The sequence below is a fragment of the Anastrepha ludens genome, chromosome 4 (genome assembly GCF_028408465.1).
Source record: "Anastrepha ludens isolate Willacy chromosome 4, idAnaLude1.1, whole genome shotgun sequence".
Classification (NCBI taxonomy): Eukaryota; Metazoa; Arthropoda; class Insecta; order Diptera; family Tephritidae; genus Anastrepha; species Anastrepha ludens.
In genome coordinates this window covers 99,677,557-99,693,427 of record NC_071500.1, presented here as the reverse complement: position 1 = coordinate 99,693,427, position 15,871 = coordinate 99,677,557, and the positions used below count along the sequence as shown (strand labels likewise).

Genomic DNA, 15,871 nt, shown 5'->3' with positions numbered 1-15,871 from the left:
TTTTAACTTTGGCATTCATTTTTTTATTACTTCAGTCTCATTTTGTTTTCCTCTAATCTTGTTTTTCTTTTAATTCCAATTTATTTTCCCACATTCGTTTTAATTAAATTAAACTTTTCAATTTATTTATTTTTCTCAACGTGTCAAATTTATTTTCCACTTTGTTTTTAATTTAAATTTATTTTCCAATTTTCTTTTTAATTTAAATTTATTTTCCAATTTTCTTTTTAATTTAAATTTATTTTTCACTTTGTTTTTAATTCAAATTTATTTTCCAATTTTCTTTTTAATTTAAATTTATTTTCCAATTTTCTTTTTAATTTAAATTTATTTAAGATTTTTTTTTACTTTTGGATGTATTTTTTCAATATTCCAATTTTATTTTTTCCTGTCAATCTTTTTTTTCTTAAATCAAATTTACTTTCCAACTTTCTTTTCAATCGAAATTGATTTGATAATTCTCTTAAGTTTTTAATTTATTAATTTAGTGTAAAATATATTTTCTACTTTTTTTACATTAAAATTTTATTTTCCTTTCCAAATAAAATTAATCTAAATTTTGTTTAGCTTTAAAATTTATCTTTTTTCAAGATGTCAAATATCTAATATTTTGAAATTTTGTTTTTTATTTAAATTTTTTTTTCCAATTTTTTTTTACTAAAAATTTATTTTAGATTTTGTTAACTTTTGTATTTAATAACTTTATTCAAAATTGCCATTTTATTTTCCAAATTTGTTCCACTATTTAAAATTTATTTATTTATTTAAAAACATGTTTTTATTTAATATTATTCAAATGTTTTTTTAAAATGCTTAAAATTAAATCACACTGGCAGCCGCTGAAATTTCACGAAAGAGTATATAAACTGAAATTTTGAAATCTCAAATAAGAACATCCTTAGTAAATCCACCGCAGTTTTATAAAATAAAATCCCATTTTCAATTGAAAGATTATTAAGTGTGTGCTGCGCTGTGAGCAGGAAATGTTATCCCATGTCAGCTACAAATTTCATTGATATTCAGCGAAGGGGACTTAATGTTTGCCAATGACAAAACGAAAAAATTAGTTGGGAAAAAATTTTAACTGTCAAAAAACGCTTTACAATTTTGACAACTTTTATTGGTCTGGTTGGACAGCTGTCAACTGGAAGACTTGGTAACATAATGAGTTTTTAATCTTGTATAGGATTATTTTATTACTGCAAATATTTTTGCTTAGTTTAAATTGAGCGCTCGATAATCGAAATTAGTGCGGACTGTATAAACCAATTTGTTTTATTATATTAGCTATTATAAATAATTGAAATAAACAAATAATGATACTATTTTCTATATCCAATTGCAGGACTGCCAGTTAAATTTACAAAATTTAATCAAAATCGAAATGGAATTCGACGAAGATTACACAATTTCACCGAGCACATTTACATATAAAAAACTGCGAAGGAAGCGCAGAGCGTTAACGAAACGTAGGTGAGTGTGAAATTTTTGTTTTTAATAAAAAAAACACTTTTTCAAAGCCTTTGGAGCTGAAAATGAATTTTTTTTAACAAATTTAGTTAAATTTGGTTCTTCAAAAACGAATAGAATTCCTAGCGCATGCTGTGAAATAATAAAGAGTGGCACCGGAAGGGCTAAATCAGTTTCACGGATCAACCAAAATTGCATTTTTCATCTGTTACAAGAAAAGTTTGACTTTTCACAACTTTTTCATTAGAGTATGAGTCTGGAAGTAAATAATTGTCAGAAACATGTCCCAATTTTGATTATTCTTTGTTTTTTTTGTTGAAGAGTGCGCGGCCACACCAACTGAACCTGCGATTTTTATCAGGTCAGTACATAGGTTCGTGCGTTTTTTAAAGGTGGTTTTAAAATTAATAAAGAAATTGTTTAAAGTATTTATTAATCAATAATATATTTTTCTTCATTATTTACAATGTCTTCCCAACGTTTAGGCAAATTTTTAATTCCCTGCTCAAAAAATTTGTTGTCCTTGGAGCCAAAATACGCTTCGATATCGCTTTTTATAGCTTCTTTTGAGGTGTAGCTTTTGTTACTCATATGGGATTGAAGTCCACGGAAAAGGTGATAATCACAAGGTGCAATATGCGGAGAGTATGTTGAATGCGGCATTAGCTCCCATACGAACTCGTTCAGCTCGCCTAATGCTTGCCATGCGGTATGAGGTCTTGCGTTGTCGTGTTGAAACAAAACTTTGCGTATATTCACCAAAGACGGTCAAATTTTTAAGTGCCTCATTCAGGCTTGATAGCTGATGGGAATAATAATCAGCAGTTATCGCCTGGTTTGGTTCGAGAAGTTCATAATAAACAATACCGGCCTTGGGGTGAAGAGCATCTCTAGGGGTCGGTTCTGGTGTTTCATCTTTATCTAACCCTTGGCGTTTGCTAATAGGATTATTATAAAGGACCCATTTTTCATCACCAGTAACGATACGGTTCAAAAAACTTTAATTCTCAAGCCTCTGCAGCAGCTGAGAACACACATTCACTCTCTGCTGAAGGTTGGCGACGGAAAGTCTATGCGGAACCCATTTTCCCAGCTTTGAAACCTTTCCCAACCTGTGAACTGTTCCATGCGATGAATTAACCTCTGACCTATAATATCGACTGTCAAATTGGGTTCAGCTTCCAAGAGTTCAAGCAAGGCGTGACAGTTAAAGACTTCAGGACGACCAGCGCGCGGGGCATCCTCCACGTCGCAGATACCACTTCGGAATTTTGAAAACCACTTTTGCGCAATCCTTACACTCACGGTATCCTCTCCGTGAACAGTGTTTATTTCTGCAGCAGCAGTTGTTGCATTTTTCCACTTTTATAAAAAAAATACAAAATATGGCTCTTATACGCATTCGGAGATTCCATTTTATTTTTTAACAACTCGTGCTTCTATCCGCGATTAAAACCACTTGTGGAATGCACAATGTATCAAAGAAAATATAAATTGTTCCGCGAATAAATTTTCGTATGCAAAAATTGTACCAAAGTGAAATTATGGACTGACTTGATAATTAAAGGCGAAAACAGGTCCGATTACATAGTGCAGCAAAAAAATATTTATCTTTAATAGCCAGATATATTCTATTTTGTCTGATAATGAATTGAATAACATAGATTGAGTTTAAATATATTATTTAAAATCATTTTTGGAAAAGTTAGTCTTTTGAAATTTAAAGCTTTAAAAAATCAAGTTGTTGAGAAAATGACAAACTAAGCTTATCTTGAATTGCTTTAAGAGTACATAGAATGTTTTTATAACTATTTATGCAAGAACGGCGCTTTATATGCGAGTGCGTGTTATAAAAATACCAAATTCAAAAATATAACCGTTCGAAATTTTTTTATAAAAAGTTATGGAATTATAGAAAACTTCATCCGTATCCATTATCTAAAATTTTTAAATATTCTGTCAAGAATTATGCAGGTTATGAGGATGGCCGCCTGAAAAAAATTTAGTTTCTACAGAAATGCGTTTAAAATTTTCTCTAAGCTTCGCTTCGGATTGAGAGAGGATGAGCTAAAATTCAAAAGAGAAGTTTTTCTGCAAACTTTCTGTTAAAAGTTATAATAAAACTGATAAAAATGTGCCATCATTTATCGGAGGCTGTATTTCATCATCATCGTCATCAATAGTACTACAGACATTTGCTTCCACAACTTCGGTTCTCCAGTCCGACCGATACTCTGCTACGTCTTTCCAGTTTGCGATCCCCATTTTCCGCAAGTCGGCTGTGACTTCATCAATCCAGCGTTTGTTTGGTCTCCCTCTGCATTTTCATCCAAGCACTCGCCAATGGAACGCTATACTAGCAGCTCTCCTTTTGGACATTCTGTAAATGTGCCCCAGCCATCTGATTCGTTAACATTTTTCAAAGCGTATTGTGCGTCCATTTTGAATCAATGCATCGACTCAGTCCATGCCTGTTGTTTTAACTACCCAGACCACACTGGATCATACAAGCGCATTATAAAGGGTGGTTAAATTTCAAGGGAGAAAAGGTGTACGTCGATAAGCCAGCAACAATTCAAGACCTAAAGGCTGAGACAATTCGGCACATTAAAGGCATAGAACCTCAATTATGTCTCAGCGTCTTCGAAAATTTGGACCATCGGGTGGAGGTGTGCTGCCGAGGCGGTGGCCAATATTTTGTTCCATACGGAATTGAACCATACCAATATTATTGTATCATAACAAAAAAAAATGACAATAATTTCTTAAAAAAGTGTATTTTATTCACAATCAACACCGGCCCTTAAAACTTAACCACCCTTTACATTGCCATCTTTTGAGCTTTTGATAGCAATCGAAGCTTGAACAATTTTATGTGTGCAAAGAATGCTTTATTTTCCGCGCTTACTTGGTCATTTATTGCCACGGAAGTGTCAGAATTACTATTGCAGACCCTTAGGACCGTAAACATTTTATGTTTCTAAATATATCTGGCGCTTAACTACTTCTTTTGCTGTGTTAAGTAGCATATATATTAGTATCATAGAATTGTATGGCAAATATTTTTGTACTTCATTTTAACCCGTTATATCCCTCTATTATGAGTATATTTTGCCCCTTCCCACAAAAGAGACAAAACAGTCCCATCTATTGAGGAGTTACAGGGTTCAAATGTTCAACAAAAATGTTACCCGTAGTTTTTACAAAGAACTGCTGTACATATTATATACCTGAAATTGAAATATCGCATAGTTTTCTTTGTGGGTTTGCTTTAAAAATGTGCGAAATAGTGCTAACTTTGAACATCCCTTAAATATTGGATTGGATAATAAGTTCGTAGCGTTTGTAACAACGACTTTTATTTAACCAAAAACCATAAATTATATCAGAAAGTTAATCAATTAACATTTGAGCTCTTGGAGTGCGGCTTTGACGACTTTTGCAACATGAGGCCGGGCGTTGTCGTAAAAGAGTATGGGTTGACCATGTCGACCAAGTGTTTTCAGTCGAATTGCCTTATTCACACCGCTGGGCAATGCAGAGCTCCTTCTTCATCGTGGCATTCTTTTCAGCATCAGTGCATCATGCCAGTCCCACAAAACACATATCATGGCCTTCTTTGGATGAAGATCCGACTTGACTCCCGGCTTTGGCGTATCTCCTAGATCCGCCCCGCCTTTGTTTGCTTCATATTGTTGTATAGGCACGATTTCTCATCTCCTGTGACGATTCGGTATAAAAAGTGTTGTTTATGAACGCATGTTGCTCGATGGCGGACGAGATGCTGAGAGGCAATTTGAAGGCGGCTATCTTTGTTTGTTTTATTGAGCTCGTGAGGCACCCAGACACCCAAGCTCCCAATTTCTCAGTAAATCCTATTGAATGATGGTCATTGAGAATCGTTTTATGATCGCAGTTCTTTCTTTCCACCGACTGGTTTGGCCACCTTTCTCCATCAAAAGTGATTTAAACAAGAATCTTTGCGTGTCTTTGTTATTTAGGAAAAAGTCTGATTTTGTCATGCAGTGCAATCCAATATAATGCTTCACATTTGAGAAGTGCTCTTCTACTCTTCCACGTTGATATGATTTAAGTGAATGATATAACAGCAGTTTAGCCTAAACTTTTACCAGCCAAGAAATGGCCGAAGGAACTAAAAGCAACTACAATTACGCAGACCTTAACTTCCTATCCACCACTTAATTCAGTATATGTAGAAAAGCCTACCTGGAGTGCATTTCTTTTCATTTGAAACTGTAAAAAAATGGCCTAATTTGTTGTTGTACTTGAAAATTGTGTAATGTGATAGTAGCCTTGTTAATCTGGGCTCTCCATCTATGTACAATACGCGATTCGGAGGTATTTTACGGAAATTGTTTTCTTGAGTATTTATAATGGTGTGAATACCGATTCTGCCAGATCGTTATTCATGGCAGATCTCCCTCTTCCCAGTTCATTTGCTTTTTCGTCACCTGCAATGCTTCGAGGTCTTGGGACCAGGGTTAAGGTAACTTAAGGTTTTCTCTCAAGGTGGTAAGGCTATTCCTACTTGGTCCCACCAGTTTTGAGGTTGTTATAGCTGAATTCAGTGCCTGAATTGCAGTTTGACTATCAGAAAGAATAGTGATATTGCCCTTAAGAGAGAAGTCTGCGATTAGTAGTCTACAAGCCTCCTCAATGGCCAGTATTTTCGCCTGAAAGATACTGCAGGCATTATGAAGACGTACAGATTTTTCCGTTTTAAGTCTATCAGAATATATACTAGCTCCAATACCACAATCCAATTTGGAGCCATTTTTATAGACTGCGGGGTCGAAGTTATTAAGTAAGAATCCCTTACTCCATTCCACCCGAGACGGAATGAGACTGGCAAAGTTTTTATTGAACGTTACTGACGGGATGATATAATCAGTCCTCTCCGAAGTATACTGGGTTTGTCGCAGTAATAGACTGGAGCATTAGGAGCATTACTGCAAACAAAATATTTACTAATTCCTTTTAACAGTCAGCTATTTTGCAGTGATTACTCACAAATGCATAACTAAGACTTAATATGCAATCGTACTATAAATTAACATCCTGTGAGAATTATCTTGATTTAAGGCATTAAATATATGCATAACTAATTAGAATTCAGCACTTTGATGAACTTGACGCCTCTCGTGAGACAATATTTACTTTACCTAATTAAGAACAAATGTAGGTAAGCTTACACACACACTCATATCTACAAATAAGTGTACTACTGTGCATGCCTTCGTAGCATAAAATCATAAGTTACTCGCCGCATATCTCGTAAATGTACTCAAGATGAGAGAAAATCGATAAAAAGTGAAAAAAATGTGGAATCTAAAAATAATCGTTCATCTTCTTTCCAATCAAGGCAGTTACTATAGAATCGTCATGGAAATATGTTAAGCAGCTTCTATTTATTATATTGAATTTATTTATTGAATTAAAATATATAAACGCCAGTAATAAAATTCAATCACAAAACAAGTACCTAAATGTGTGCTAATAATGTGACGCATGGTAACATGAATCGGTTTGTAGGGGAGGTGAATTTTTCACTCACTTGTCATATGTACATACATATACATATATTATTTAAGTACACATTGGGTATTCTGGCTAAGCTCCATATTCCTCTCCTTCTCTCCTTCTGGTGTGCGGTGTGATGTTTATTCCAAACATACTTTTTTCCGTACTTTCGGCTGCTGATGTTGACTGCAATGGCAGGGCGGAGTTATACCAACAAAAATCACTTATCACTTTAAAATTTCGGGATAAGCCTTTTTTCGAAAAATAAGTTTTATAAGTCTGAAGTATATAGTAGTTGTCAAAAAAAACTTATTAACTTATCAAAAAAAGTGTATTCGACCAACATTTAGGATAAATGAATTTGCCGCCGTAGCCGAATGGGTTGTTGCGTGACTACCATTCGGAATGCAGAGAGAGAACGTAGGTTCGAGTCTCGGTGGAAGATCAAAATAAAGAAAAAGTTATTTCTAATAGCGGTCGCCCCTCGGCAGGCAATGGCAAACCTCCGAGTGTACTTCTGCCATGAAAATGCTTATCATAAATCAAATCATCAAATAAAAATAAAATATCTGCCATTCGGAGTCTGCTTAAAACTGTAGGTCCCTCCATTTGTGGAACAACATTAAGACGCTCGCCACAAATAGGAGGACGAGCTCGGACAACACCAAATAAAGGGGGTAAGCGCGCTGGAATGTTGATACAACTGACCTCTATAGTATTGCAGAGTTTGAGCTTGGTCTGTGCAGGTATGCTGTGCGATTTTCACTATGGATAAAAGTATCAAACAAAGAATTTGTCTTAAATTTTGTGTTTTTAACGGGATTTCGAGTGCCGAAAATATTGCAGAAACGAGTGTGCTTTACCCAAAACACGGGTCTACGAGTGGTGCAAGGCTTTTGCAGAGGGCCTAGAAGTCGTGGAAGATTTTCCCCGATCTGGTCGGAGTCAAGGAAATGGTGCTGGAAAACTATCAAACTATAATTTAAGTTTGAGGGAGGTAGCTTGTGACCTTAGCGTGTCTCATGAATCAATTCGGCACATTCTACACCATCAGTTGGGCATGAGTCGCGTAGCTGCTCGACTCGTTCCAAGAGAGTTGAATTTCTTTCAACAAGTCCATCGGAAGAATGTGGCTAAAGACATGCTTGATCAAGTGAATTCGAACCCAACCATAACCCAATTCCAGCGCATCATAACAGGTGATGAGACGTGAGTATATGAGTTTGACATGCAACCCAGTCAACAGACGGCTGAATGGAGCTATCTACATGAGCCGAAGCCCAAAAACCCGCGTCAAAGTCGGTCAAAAGTGAAAGTCATGTGATTATCATGGCGTTGTGCATTCGGAATTCGTTCTAAGTGGTTTTGCAGTAAATAAAGAGTATTATTTAAAAGTTATGCGCCGTTTTAGAGAGAATGTGCTCAGGAAACGGCCCAATTTGTGGAAAGAAAACTCATTGATCTTGCACCATGATAATGCACCGTCCCACAAGACTCGTATTGTGAACACTTTTTTGATGAAAACCTCGACAAATATCATAAAACAACCACCGTATTCGGCGGTTTTAGCCCTCTGTGACCCTTTCCTTTTCCCAAAAATTTAAATTGCCACTCCGCAGACGCCGCTTTGAGTCAACAGAGGCCATTAAGGAGAATTCGCTGAAGGAGCTGAGGAAGATCTCTTCAAATGCGTTGATGACTGAACTAATCGTTGGCATATGTGCTCCTTCGAATGGAGCCTATTTTGAAGGCGACAAAATATATTTTGATGATTAAACAATTATTTTTCGTTTAATTGAACAATTCCCGGTTCATACATGACATAGCACTGCTATAGAAGAATTGGTTATGCGGCTTATTCTTAGCTTCGGTAGCCACCCTTGCCAACCGAATTGCGAGGCTCTACCAGTAACTACGCTACCACTGACATCGCTCTCGGAATCATTGCACTTGCTGAGTTTCCTTATCACGACAAGATGACAACTCTCGAGGAGGAATAGAGTCGCGGCAATAGAGTCGTGGCTAACACATTTTTTTAACTGTATCCACAGAAAAATATCAGCTCTCTTTCAACGTATATACCGGAAAAGGTAAAAAAAATATAGTTTTGAATTTTCGGAATGATTTATTTCACATACAGGCTTATTGAGACAATATGAAATATTAAAACTGAAAAATAAAACTTGAAAACTCCATCTGCACGCATTTTGGGAGTAAAAATATCATATAACTGGTCTAGTGGGTACCTGTCTAACGCTTTGTGTGAACCTTTGCTTAAGTTGCGTCCTATAATACCAACATAGTATTGCAGTCCACGACACAAATTAGATGATCAGTGATGGAGAAGCTTAGACAATAGAGAGCTATTCTTGACTTTTGAATAGGTGCGTGCCTATTTTAATAGCCAGAAGGTCTATCTAGAATTTAACAACTACTTTCAGTGCATAAATGAACAAGTCGTCGTTACGGTAAGAAAGAGCCTTATAAAGTGTCAACTTTGTTCGTCGAGAGTGGGTTTTACTACACAATTGCCTACTTAGTCCAAAGTAATAGGACTATGAATAAGTTCGTTTCGGTTTTACAACAGATGGCGTAACTTGATTATTATTCCATCGATCCACATTTCCAAACATTCATTGGAGAGCTACTGTCGTAAGGCACAAACGTCAGTATAAGTTTTTTATTTGAAGCGTAAACAACAATATTTTTACCACACTTGAAAATGTCGAATTTCGTGCCAAATAATGTGTTTTTGCGGGGAATTCTTCTTCATTATTTTAATATGAAGAAAAAAGCAGCCGAAAGTCATCGTATCTTGGTGGAAGTTTATGGTGAGCATGCTCTATCTGAGCGAACGTGCCAGAAGTGGTTTGCACGCTTTAAAAGTGGTGATTTTGGCTTGGAAGACGAAGAACGCGAGGGTGCGCCGCCAAAGTTCATGGATACCGAATTGGAGGAATTGCTCGATCAAGATCCGGCTCAAACGCAAGAAGAGGTTGCAAAAACTTTGGGAGTTGATCAATCAACCATTTCCAAACGTTTAAAAGCCATGGGAATGATCCGAAAGGTAGGCCATTGGGTGCCGTATGAATTGAAGCCAAGAGACGTTGAACGCCGTTTTATGGCATGCGAACAACTGCTTCAACGGCACAAAAGAAAGGGTTTTTTGCATCGAATTGTGACTGGCGATGAAAAGTGGGTCCATTACGACAATCCAAAACGTCGGGCAACGTATGGATACCCTGGCCATGCTTCAACATCGACGTCGGCGCAGAATATTCATGGCCTGAAGGTTATGCTGTGTATCTGGTGGGACCAGCTGGGTGTTGTGTATTATGAGCTACTGAAACCGAATGAAACGATTACGGGGGATGTCTACCGACGACAATTGATGCGTTTGAGCCGAGCACTGCGAGAAAAACGGCCGCAATACGCCGATAGACACGACAAAGTTATTTTGCAACATGACAATGCTCGGCCACATGTTGCACAAGTGGTCAAAACATACTTAGAAACGCTCAAATGGGATGTCCTACCCCACCCGCCGTATAGTCCAGACCTTGCGCCATCCGATTACTATCTCTTCCGATCGATGCAACATGGCCTGGCTGACCAGCACTTCCGTAATTACGATGAAGTCAAAAAATGGATCGATTCGTGGATTGCGGCAAAACCGACCGAATTTTTCACAAAGGGAATCCGTGAATTGCCAGAAAGATGGGAAAAAGTAGTAGTAAGCGATGGACAATATTTTGAATATTAAATTTGTAACCATTTTACGTCAATAAAGTTTCAAATTTCGAAAAAAAACCGCACGAACTTATTCATAGTCCTATTAGTACTTATTGGCATGAGAGATTCTACGTTGGATTTCCAGGCTGACATTGTTATCGATGTTAATACTGGTTCCCAGATAAACAAAGTTTCTTACAACCTCGCCATCATAACTGTCAGCAGTGACGTGGGTGCCGATGCGCAAATACGCCGACTGTTTGTTTAATGGCAGGAAGTACCTCGTTTCCCTTTTAACTAATGTTCTATAAAAATAACAAATTCTTTACTAAAATAATTCTTTAACAAAAGTCGTTTGAATTATATTTCCGAACTTTATACAAAATGGAAAAAAATTCATAAAATTATCAGAAAAATTTCAAAATCGTTCACTTTGTTCAAATAGAATTTTGAGAAAATTTTGAAAAAATTCGCCAAAATCAACGCCCATTCTAGACCCTTCGAAACTTCACTTTATTGTACTAAAATTGCATGCGATATAAAACTGCGTACGAAAATGTTTTCTAAATTAGCAAAATATTTACTATCTTCCTTATGTTCAATGCTGAGAAATCGTATAGACAATAGTTGTATTGTTGGATTTAGTAAATAAATAAAAAATTAATAAAAATAAATTTTGATGAATTTTCGTTTAGAATTTTGATTCATTTGTAGTTCATTAAAGCGTTAACTGCATTATTAATAAAACCTAATTTAAATAAATTTTAAAAATTAAGTGCCTGAATTTATTAAATATGTTGCAATGCTTAAGTTGCTTCAAAGTGGAAGCTTTTTCATAACGGAAAATACGCTCATTGCATGTCGAGTGCCGAATGGTAATACAAAAAGCCTTTTTTTACCAATATTTGGTATTTCATGTGCTAAATGGACTTCAAACACGAATCCTACCGAGTGGTACCCGGTTACGGCTGCCACTGAATTCATAAAAAAATCGGAATTAATTGAAAGGAATTTTTTTATACGCATTCGCTTATTTCAATTAGCTGCATCATACCAACCAACACAACAATTTCTACCAGCACCTATGTGGATAGAGCGTCCGAGCTCTTTACAAGGCAGCTCAGAGTCATTGGGAAATCATAAACATAAAAAAATGTGAGTACTTCAATATTGTTCCATTTAAATTTGATACCCCCTGTGCTACATGTCGAGCGAATAAAGCGACGAGCGCAATAAAGGAAACACTGATGAAATGAAGCGATCATATTTTGTTTCGTGTATTTTTTTTTTTTTTTTCGTTTTGTTCTGTAATATTTTGGTTTTGTTCTTGTTTGGTAAATAACATTTTATGTTATCATAACCTTCTTTGTTCTTTATGTGGTGAAAAAAAATCCGAAACACGCATAAAAATTCTCTATAAAAATATCATTTCGCATATCTCTCTATGTTTTCAACAAAAATTTAAACGTTTTATTGGAAAAGGAAATTTGCACAAATGATAATAAATATGTAATCTGCAACTACAAGATTATGTGCATGCACTTGAACGATTTATAACGAATAAAAGCAGGAAAAATGAATAAAAATTTAAGCAAAAAAATCGCCAGTTTTTATAACACAACACATTTTGCCACGAAATTGAACAAAAAACGAAAACACGGAGGGGAAACAATTTACATACTTACATATTTACATGCAAACACGCATACACGCAAAACAGATATATGTCGTCATAACATTATAACTAAAAAATTGCAAGCACTTCACAATACGAGTACAATCTACGTGCGCCATAAAATATGCTACTAAAAACATTTTTGTTTGCTTTGTTTTTATTTCAATTCCTTTCTTTTTTATCAGATATACAAATTGTAGAGAGCGGCGAAAAAAAATTGTATGGCACTACTCAAAGAGAGACATTTGAATGCATAAATTTGAAATATGAAAATGGAATCGCAAACAAAAAAGATTAAGAGAACGCCTTCAGTAAACTGAAATAATACAAAACAGATAGTGAAAATAAAAATATGCAAGGATGGAAATGGAAAAGATAAATAAAATGAGTAATAAAAGAAAAATGGGTAAAGAAAGAATAATGCTAAAACAACTAGAGTAGGTGGAACACAAAAAAACAGATAGAAAATCCTCTGAAAGGTTTCTCCAATATGAGTAAGTGAGCGAAAAATTCAGCTGAGTATTGAAAAACTGGGAAAACAACACATCAGCCACTGCGAAAAGAAAGCATCAAAAATTAGTGAAAGATGTTGGGCAATAAACTCTGAAAGGGTGAGGAAAATTATGCTATCTCCAAGGTAATGAGTGAGAGGTGAGAGAAAAATGCGAGAGAGAGATGTAGGTGTTACGAGAGAGACATGCATAAGAAGCCAACAAAACCCAGAAAAGAACTAAGCAAAGATGCCAAAAGCAAAAAAAATCGGTTGCGTGTGTAAAAAAAGCAAATTATTATTTTTCATTTTATATGGATAAGTCTAAGAAGCCGCAAAAGAATAAAGAACTTAAAGGAAAAAGAAATTTTTTACGTATTGAATAAAATGTTACTTTTATAAGCACAGGTAGATAAGAAAAGTTAAACATATTTGTTGCAATACAAAACCAAAAAAAAAAGAAACACGGTGGCAGCATACCCCCAATTCAATATCATTATTTCGCTTAGCTGATTGCCCTGCCGCTAGCAGTCCTAAGTGGGGGAAATGCCCACCTGTCGTTGCTTAAAAACAACGCCTTCTTTACTGCTTGGAGCGTCATCTGTGTTTCATATTTTTCTGGCAGAAAGATCGCACAGATGGTTGAAGACTTCGCTAAATTTGGTGTGTCTGCGCTATTACCGCAGTTGCCCTCTTGTTGGCGCCACTGATGCAATGTGTAACTGTTTGTTTTTTGTTTGCTTTTTTTAGCAGCCACAATGCAAATAATGCGCCGACTAGTAAGGCTGGAATGGATAAGGTTTTGGTTTCGAGGAATGAGATTTTTTTTCGTTTTGGAAACAGGGAAAGTAGGTAAATTTGGTAAAGTGCGAGGGCCGTGCTTTATGTGGGACTCGAACACACATCTTCTGGAATGGCAGGCTAGTGCGCTTGCGCTAGACTACCGAAATCACTTTCGCTTTTATGGAGGCTTAATGGTGAGTATAATTCACTGCACCTTCACTGGTAGGCGCAAAAACATTCCAATACACAGTGAAACCACAATGCGGTGCATTTTAAAGGATGATTTAAATTTGTTTCTATATAAAGTGCAATTGACAGAAAGAATATTGCCGACAGACCATTCACATCAGTTACTCGAATGGTTGACACTGAACCCAATTTTTGGAAGCAAATTTTAGTGACTGACGAGGCACATTTTAACCTCTCTGACAGAGTGAATAAACAATGGGGAACTGAGAATCCATCATTGTGCTATATTTTTACCGAGAAAATTAAACGGTCGATGGAAACCAATATGGATGGATGTTGGCTCATTATGTCTGCCCTCAAATACGTGAGAAAAGTTTAGACGGTTACTGGTTTCATCAAGACGGTGCGCCATGCCTCACTACGAATGCAACAATTAAATTTCTGCCACGAAAATTCCCGGGACGTCTAGTGTCAAAAAGAAGTTACATCGACTGGCCCCCCAGATCACCTGATTTAACGCGCCCGCACTTCTTTTTGTGGGGTCATCTGAAAAGTAAAGTTTACGCCAATAAGCCGCAGAACAACTTTATGCAAACATTCGTGTCGAAATCGACGCTATAAAATCCGAAATGCTTGACAAGGTGATGGGAAACGGAGAAAAAAGATCACAGTTTGTGATTGCTAATAAAGGTGGCCACTGGATTCATATTGTATTCAAAAAATATTTTTAATAAATTGTAAATAACCAAACCAAATAAATACCTTTTGCACTTCTTCGCTTCTTCACTGAGCCTCAAATGGTGCCATTCCGAAGGTGTGATGGTGTATTTGAGGACTGATTGTAGAAACTACAGAAAGTCAGCGAACCTCATTACCAGGCTGCGCAAATGCCTGTGGGCATTCTCGATTTATCCTGAAGGAAGGTTTTTAGGTGCGTGACCCTCCTTTGATTCTACCCCTCCAGTAAGGATTTCGTTTGATTTCGCCCTATTATTTGGTGCCCGCTCATGGCTATTCAACTGTAAGCCTCTTCTCATTGGTGCGTTGTTCCATAACAAGGCCTTTTACAACCCTGTGTCTTGGAACCCATATGAGTCGGAGTCGAAGGTGCATTCCTACCAAGTTTAATTTCTTGATACACTAAAAAACAAATAGGTTTGCTCAGAATGGTAATTTGCTCATTGTGGGTGTTTATGCCTAAACTGATCTCTGCACATAATATCTTGAACAGGGTTCAATATGAAGTACGCATAACCCAGGCGAATGACCCCACGGAACCCGTACTCAATTTTATCAAGAGATACAAGGCTAAATGAAGACTCACAAAAATGGCACACAGATGGATCGAAAACGCATCAAGGAGTAGGAGCAGAAATAGTAGGGCCTAGAGCACACAAATCCCTAACACTAAATACAGATACCACGATTTTCGAAGCGGAGCTCTTCGCCATAATGGAAACAGTGAAAATCATATCCAAAAGAGGGTTCGATAAAGAAAAACTAAAATACTCTCGGGCAGCCAATCGGTTCTCAAAGCTTTGTATAGCTTCATATTAAATTCAAAAGTCCTAATAGAGTGTAATAATACCGCTGAACAAACCCGTCACTCATAATCAGGTCTCACTGATTTGGGTACCAGGACATGAGGGAAACGAAGGAAATGAGCAGGTACAATTTTATGCCAAGAAAGGGGCTGAAGCCCTATTTATTGCACCAACGTCATTTTTCAACTTTATATCCGGCCAAGGACTGTCACTCCAGCAGCATTACCCGTATGTAAGTATGGGGAATGTGTATGCTACTACAACAACAACCGATGATTAAGTAATTATAGTTCATCTCTACACTAGCTTAGATGAAATGGAGTTGGAGTCTAAGGCCTTGATAGCTGCTAGACTGTCTGAGAAGATAGTTACTCTTGCACCAACTTCTTTGTAGAGTTTTAGTTATTTGCATGCTTCTCTGATCACTAAAAGTTTTGCCTGGAACAC

At 36.5% G+C, this 15,871-nt stretch overlaps 1 protein-coding gene across 2 annotated transcripts in view; it reads left to right on the top strand.

Annotated features, from left to right (window-relative positions):
• Positions 1 to 15,871, top strand: part of LOC128860352 (cysteine-rich motor neuron 1 protein) — a 258,225-nt gene that overhangs the window by 165,076 nt on the left and 77,278 nt on the right. For both annotated transcript variants that reach the window (XM_054097831.1, XM_054097832.1), the window contains one exon: positions 1,346 to 1,473. In XM_054097831.1, coding sequence (XP_053953806.1) covers positions 1,346 to 1,473 — 128 coding nt within the window. The remainder of the gene's footprint in view (positions 1 to 1,345; positions 1,474 to 15,871) is intronic.